The sequence below is a fragment of the Sebastes fasciatus genome, chromosome 5 (genome assembly GCF_043250625.1).
Source record: "Sebastes fasciatus isolate fSebFas1 chromosome 5, fSebFas1.pri, whole genome shotgun sequence".
Classification (NCBI taxonomy): domain Eukaryota; kingdom Metazoa; phylum Chordata; class Actinopteri; order Perciformes; family Sebastidae; genus Sebastes; species Sebastes fasciatus.
The window spans coordinates 5,414,295-5,421,539 of record NC_133799.1 but is presented as its reverse complement, the minus strand read 5'-3'; the positions used below and the strand labels follow the sequence as shown (position 1 = coordinate 5,421,539).

Here is a 7,245-nt window from a genome sequence, read left to right as displayed (position 1 = left end):
ATAAAACAGTGAGATTTTCAGTCATCATGGTTGAATAATAAAATGATAATAAAGAAAATATTACAACATAAAAAGGAGCAGACGAATAAAACATTCACAACTGTACAATCAAAATGTCTAATGTTATAAAAGTTGACCGTTGCAAACTTTCATTCAAAAATGAGAGAATTTGTGCCGTCTGTAACTTCAGCCCTTGATTGGTAAAATTACACCTTTACAGACTGAATTATGATTATCTTTCAGATAAGAAGTGCTATAAAATGTAGGTAATGCTACTCTGGAAGAGAACTTATATCTTCACAGTTCATTTGGAGATAATACCAGTCAATTCATTATAGAATTCACACAGGAGCATCAACTTGCTATAGGCTTTTCCCCTAGAACGCATCAAAATTGTAATTTCAAAAGTTGGTATCGGTTTCATAATCGGTTTCAGATCCTTAAGAGTTTTCACATGAAAGAAATTTCGAATCAAAATTTACTCCATTAATGAAGGTTTGTCTGTTGATTAAACACATCTTGTCCAAAACAAGACAAAGACAGAAAATAATACACTAATCTGAGTAATGTTGCTTAGTAGCTTTTCAGGTCATTCCTTCAAATGAATGAACGCACGCACGCACGCACGCACGCACGCACGCACGCACGCACGCACGCACAGTAGCTTACATAATATGTTGACTCAACGGTCGGCAGAAAGAGCACATGGAATAAAATCTTCACAGTCACAGGTCAGAGGGTTAGCGTTGTGTAGTGTTTTGTGGAATAATAATTGGTGTACAAGCAATGCCAGCAAAGGATTCTGGGAAGTGTAAATCCCTCTCCCACTCGTCTGTCTCTGTGTTGTACACCTGCACGATGCTCGTGACGTTGTTCAGGTGCCAGTTGTAACCTCCGACGATGTAGATCTTCCTGTCCAGTAAGCAGCAGCCTGCCTCAGACTGGCCTGCTCTCATGGGGCTGACGGTGGTCCACTGGTCGTTCTCTGGAATGTAATACTCGACCGCGAGCACGTCAAAACAACGGTCCACGTGGTCCATGCGACCGCCCAGAGCATAAACACGATCCCTGGTGCTGATCATGGCATGCAGCACTCTGGGTTCATTCATGGGAGCTCTGAAGTCCCACTGGTCTGACGCCGGGTCGTAGCAGTGAAGAGTCTTCTTGTCCTCCAACGAGACGCCGTAACCCCCTGAGATATACAGCTTTTCTCCACAGGGTGTCCCTGCGTGACCCCAAATCCTGCGTTTTAATGGTTCCACATTAGTCCACTCATTCTTCTTTGGGCAGTAACACTCTACAGATGACAGACTGCCGGATCGATTGCGCCCTCCAGTGGCGTACAGCTGTCCGCGCAGCACGTTGAGCTGAAACTGGATACGAGCCTCCTGCAAAGATTGGATGCGCAGCCACAGGCTCAGATGCGGGTCGTAGCGGAAGCAGCTGTCCACTGCCCCCTCGCCGCTGCGGTACTGTAAGTGCTGTCCACCGACGACGTACACAAAGTTATCGAGTACGGCGACGCAAGCGTGGCTGCACCCCGCCTCCATCTCTGTCAGCTCTTTGAACTGGCGGGAAGCGATGTCAGGGAGGTGGTACACCTTGGTGCTCACGGTGCGGTCGTTGTCGGTGTAGGGCGTCCCGCCAAAGGTGATGACTGACAAGACGTCAGAGCGTATGAGTGTCCGTGAAGACTGCATCTCGTGCTGTCGGAAGGGAAGGATCTGGTAATTGAAGGCCTCGAGGAGATACTGGCGGCACAGCACGTCCTCCACCATGATGTCCACCGTCTGAACGCTGTCCACAAGCTCCGAGGAGCGCATGAGCGGGAAGCGCACATGGCAGAGGACGCTGCTGGCTTGGGCCCGGCGAGACTCGTCGTACCGGAGCCACCTGATGGCAGCGTGGAAGAGATCGATTTCGCTACAGTTCTTCAGCTTGTTGCTCTGCAGGAAGAAGACGAGGCGCTCCATGGGAATGTGCAGGAAGTCCTCCTCCTCCGCAATCTGGAGGAAGTGGCGGAAGGTGAATGCGTCCACCGACTCTTTGAGGGAAGACAGGCTGAAGGTGGTGGCCATCTGGCCGATGTGCAGGCAAGTCTCCACGCTCATCGCTGACTTGAGGAACTCTTCGCAGAGCTCCACGACTGGGACCATCTGCAGAAACACCGCTGCTCCGAGGACATCCTGAATACAGTCCAGGTCTAGAGTGACTTCTGCACTGTAGGCAAAGTCAATGATGTGCTTCAACCCGCGGGCGGACAGACCCTTCAGCTCAATGGTGTCCTGATTTGACTCCCTCATGCCTCCGGTAAACATTGCTCTGTAACACAACAACAAGTCCGTGAACTACATAACATTTAATTATAAATCCATCTCTTCTAAATGCAAGGCAAGAATTTTGTACAACTTTCCATAACGAAGTCAGAGCACTTGTATGATGTGAAAAAGCTTTCCAATTTCTGGACTTCTGTTTTGTTTAGGTTTCCATGGCAGATGAACTGAAAACTACTATCTAATGAGAAAAGTATGCGAAACAAAGTGAAAAGTATATTTGGCTATATTTTTATGTCAGAATAAAACAGATAGATCCGCACACCAAATAGCTCCCGCATGAGGGATTTTTATTATACTGTAACGTTTCAAGCACCAGGCTCTTCTTCAGACTTCTGATGAGTGCAGAGAGTTGCACATGTGACAATACCACACCTGTTTCACATAATCAATCAAATATTAACAATATAGTATATATTAGACATTAGGTTGACATTGCACTGATAGTATCTCAAGATTACAGAGAGGTACATAAAAAGATGATGGTACAGAAAGGAACATATCAGTATTTTACATTTATATGTCACCCATTTGTTCACTTATCTAATTTATGCTGAATAATTTCTAATTTAAAACGTCCTCACTTTACATTTCTGGAATAAATCTTCCCGACATCTCTGTAAACATAAATTCAGTGAAGTATAAAGGCTCAGATTAAAAACAAAATGAAAGAAAATAGAGCTGCAACAATTAATCGATTAGTTGTCAACTATTAAATTGATTTTTCTGACGTTTTATAGACCAAACAACTAATCAATTAATCCGGAAAATAATGGACAGGTTGATCGAGAATGAAAATAATCGTTAGTTGCAGCCCTAAAAGAAAACAAGAGCAAGTGAATGCATCATTTCGCATTTCTCCCTCTTTTACCTTCCTCCCCCAACTAAATTTAATCTTTTAATATAGTTGATCTGTGAACTGCAGCGAACTCTAACAGTGCACTCAGTGTAAGGATAAGAGCATCGGCTAAGTGCTTCCAATTTAAAATGTAAATGGACGGTGAGAAGTCTTGTGATTCAGACTAACCTGAAGTAATCACTACAGGCGGCCAGCACAGCTTTGTGGACCTGGAAGCGCTCCTCATTGATGGCCAGCACAACGTCAAGCAGTTGGCCCTGAGCCCGCAAGACCGACAAGCCCTGGAGGAGGGTGGCGCTGTGGTTTGAGGCCGAGAATGTACAGCGCAGGGTGCTATTCTTGTTAGCCATACTGGAAAGAAAAAAAGGGCCTTGTCACAATCAGTAAATCAAGGGATCCTACAGAATAAAACTCACTTATATTTTCCAGGGCTTAAATTCTTAACTTGGAGACTTTTACAATATAACGTATACAGCTACAAGCTGTAATATTCTGGCCGAGCAGGCTGTATATCTCAGGAATATTAAAATGTGATCTGTATGTGGATATCTAATGTCTGGTGTTAACTCAAGGCGCAGATGCACACAACAATACTGTGATGGAAATTTAATCTAATCTGTCGGCCAGGGGGAAATGCAATCTGTAGCGTACAGTGTCTTTGCATTAGTGAGAGCAAATCTGCACACAGGAGAGAAACAACATTGCTATCAATAGAAATGTCATCACTCTGTTTAGACTGACTTAGATGCAGCTGTTGCTGCACAGAGAAAACAGAAATTAATCTGTCAGTATAGCAGTAGGTGGAAACAACACTACCACATGTTTTAACAAATCCTCAGTGTGCAGAAACAACATGTAGGGTAGAAAACCCCATTGCATTGGGCAGAAGGGACATCACCAGGGACAGAAATGTCAAAAAACACATAGAAGAGTATTAAACAACACTTCAAGTAGAAATATTTCCCCAACTAAACACCATAAGTAGAAATTAAATCAGACAGTTGTACTGTGACAGCTGCCATGCTGTCGGCACTTCCTCTGCCAACCTGCTTTGTTAAATGAGACCCAAAAATGTCATCCAATCACATAGAAGGCAGATTACAGATGATAAAACACACCACATGGAAGTGATCCTATTGTTCAAGTCCAACAATTTCATAGTCAGATCAAAGTTTAATACTGGGTAGAAATTAGGTCATGAATTATTAAATTAAAATGGACTAAAGCACTGAAGCATTTAGGCCTGTAATATCCAACACTCCCAATAGGTTTTTTCTGTTCAACTTTTCCATACTCTCCAGACCTACTGTACGTGCTGATCTTATGTAAGTCAATGTGGTCATCTTACGTCATAATGTGTTTCTTTACTCCTCCGTTAATTTTGTTGCAACCTCAATAAGAAGTGTTTCAAGAGCTAAATCCAAAAAGGGACTGGGCTGTCAAAGTTAACGCGTTAACAACGCGCTAACGCAAATTTGTTTTAACGCCACTAAATTCTTTAACGCAATAACACAATTGATCTTCCGTAGGTTGTACCGGGTTCAGTTTTAAAGCTAGAGTGAAGATACTGCAATCATATGAAACTAACAAACGAATCCATTGGTACCAACCATGTCATACTAGCTTGTCGCGAAGGAGGTTAAATAATGCTCCAAAGTTTTGGCAAAGAAAAACTGTCATGGCCATTTCCAAAGGGGTCCCTTGACCTCTGACCTCAAGATATGTGAATGAAAATGGGTTCTATGGGTACCCACGAGTCTCCCCTTTACAGACATGCCCACTTTATGATAATCACATGCAGTTTGGGGCAAGTCATAGTCAAGTCAGCACACTGACACACTGACAGCTGTTGTTGCCTGTTGGGCTTCAGCTTGCCATGTTATGATTTGAGCACATTTTCTATGCTAAATGCAGTACCTGTGAGGGTTTCTGGACAATATTTGTAATTGTTTTGTGTTAATTGATTTCAATATATTTCCAATGACAAAACTCCCTTTAAGGTACATTTTGAACAGATAAAAAATGGGTGATTAATTTGCGTTTGAATATTTTAATCGATTGACAGCCCTAATGTAAATGTAACTAATTGTGTTAAATGGACATATGATATCGCCTCATATTGATCGCAGGCCCCTGAATTGAATCAAATCGAAATTTATTATTTACACCTGTGATTTTCCTACGGTGACTGTGGGAAAACAGCCAAATTGAAGTGATCCAAAATTGTTGTGCACTTATGTTAAACTATCGGCTGATAGGCCTGATATTTAGGGCTGGTTGATATGGAGAAAATCAAATATCACGATATTTTTGACCAAATACCTTGATACCGATATTGCGATGATATTGTAGGGTTGACTATTGGTGCTTCCACAAAATAGTTACACAATATTTTTGATAAGTAATCATTAGTATTGTGGATATAATGACTAAGTGGGTAAAGGCAAATAATAGAAGTTCATAATACCACATCACTTTACTGTAATGCAGCCTTTAAAACCAGGAAAAGCAGCACTTCATCGCAATATCCAAAATCTAAGACGATATCTGGTCTCATATCACAATATCAATATATTAATAATTGGATTTTTAATCTCTCAGCGATATCAGTATCAGCCTCAAAAATCCAGTATCGGTCTGGCTTTCTACAGCACTGACATCAGTCAAGGTGTTGTATCTGATTATATTGAAATTGTGATAAATGTGATAAAATATAATAATAAAAAAAAAAAAAAAGTAGGCTAAACAGACTTTCACTTTTCTGTTAATAATTTGCAACTTTATTTGTCAAAATGTTTCCAGTTTGGCCTAATGTTACATAGTTGTCTATTAATGTTACATAGTTGTCTATTAATGTTATATATTTGTATATTAATGTTACATCGTTGTCTATTAATGTTACATTGTTGTCTATTAATGTTACATAGTTGTCTATTAATGTTACATAGTTGTCTATTAATGTTATATATTTGTATATTAATGTTACATTGTTGTCTATTAATGTTACATAGTTGTATATTAATGTTACATAGTTGTATATTAATGTTACATAGTTGTCTGCACCTAACTTTGAATGTGTTTTGAAGGTTTACTGTTGTAAACTAATCATAACAGTGACATTAACTAGAAAGGCTGTTATCAACATTGCCAAAAAAGTATTGAAAGTATTAACTTAGACATTCAAATATAAGAGACATACTTTACCAAAGAGTCAACACATGTGTTGAAGTTGTCCTGCTATAAAACAGCAGTCTGGGTTCAGTGTGTTTACTCTCTAAATGGACAACATTGTTAGGTCTTTACTTTATTTCTCCAGCTGGTCACAGATATAAACACAGAGCAGGCAGTAGTGGATGCCCGGAGGCCCCGGACAGATCCTCGGTGTTTCCTGGAGTCAAGCCGGGACGCCGGCTCGCTCCAGCGGGCTCGAACAAGGGCTGCAGTCCCGGAGCCGTGGAGCCTTAAAAACAACCAGTCCAGCCCCACCGGACACACACCACATCCTCACCCCGCTGCACTCACCTGCTCTGCGGCTGTTTGGAAGCAAAATCCCCGCCATCCGACTCGGCCATCTTCTAGCACAGAGCAACACGCATGGAGCATCTTCAGTGATGTTACCAGAAGGTCAACAGACAGGCCTGTTCATGATGCTTTATAACAGTATAAACAGCCTGTTTTATCAGGCCCGGACTGGAGAACAGCCGTCTGTCTCAGGTCTGGTGCTGAACACGGTGATGATGACCTCTCCTACCGGCTGTCTGCTGCACGTCCGTCCTCTGTACTGACCGTGTCTGGCCACTGAGGGGCGCCACTGTCACATGTACAGGTGTGTACTGATGGACCACTGCTACATGTACAGGTGTGTACTGATGGACCACTGCTACATGTGCAGGTGTGTACTGATGGACCACTGCTACATGTACAGGTGTGTACTGATGGGCCACTGTCACATGTACAGGTGTGTACTGATGGGCCACTGTCACATGTACAGGTGTGTACTGATGGGCCACTGTCACATGTACAGGTGTGAACTGATGGGCCACTGTCACATGT

The 7,245-nt window shown here is 42.3% G+C and overlaps 1 protein-coding gene across 2 annotated transcripts in view; it reads right to left on the bottom strand.

The window, feature by feature from the left end:
• The window catches only part of klhl26 (kelch-like family member 26), an 8,764-nt gene extending 1,774 nt beyond the window's left edge, over window positions 1-6,990 (bottom strand). Inside the window, exons 1-3 of one of the 2 annotated variants that reach the window (XM_074634642.1) lie at window positions 6,715-6,989; window positions 3,361-3,543; window positions 1-2,322 (exon numbers count right to left, since the gene is read on the bottom strand). The exon at window positions 1-2,322 is cut by the window's left edge and continues 1,774 nt beyond it. In XM_074634642.1, the coding sequence (XP_074490743.1) occupies window positions 741-2,322; window positions 3,361-3,543; window positions 6,715-6,764 (1,815 nt within the window). In that variant the 5' untranslated portion in view covers window positions 6,765-6,989 and the 3' untranslated portion in view covers window positions 1-740. Of the gene's footprint in view, window positions 2,323-3,360; window positions 3,544-6,714 lie in introns of both variants that reach the window. The other variant, XM_074634643.1, reaches the window with a different exon arrangement.
• Between the last annotated feature and the right edge of the window lie 255 nt (window positions 6,991-7,245).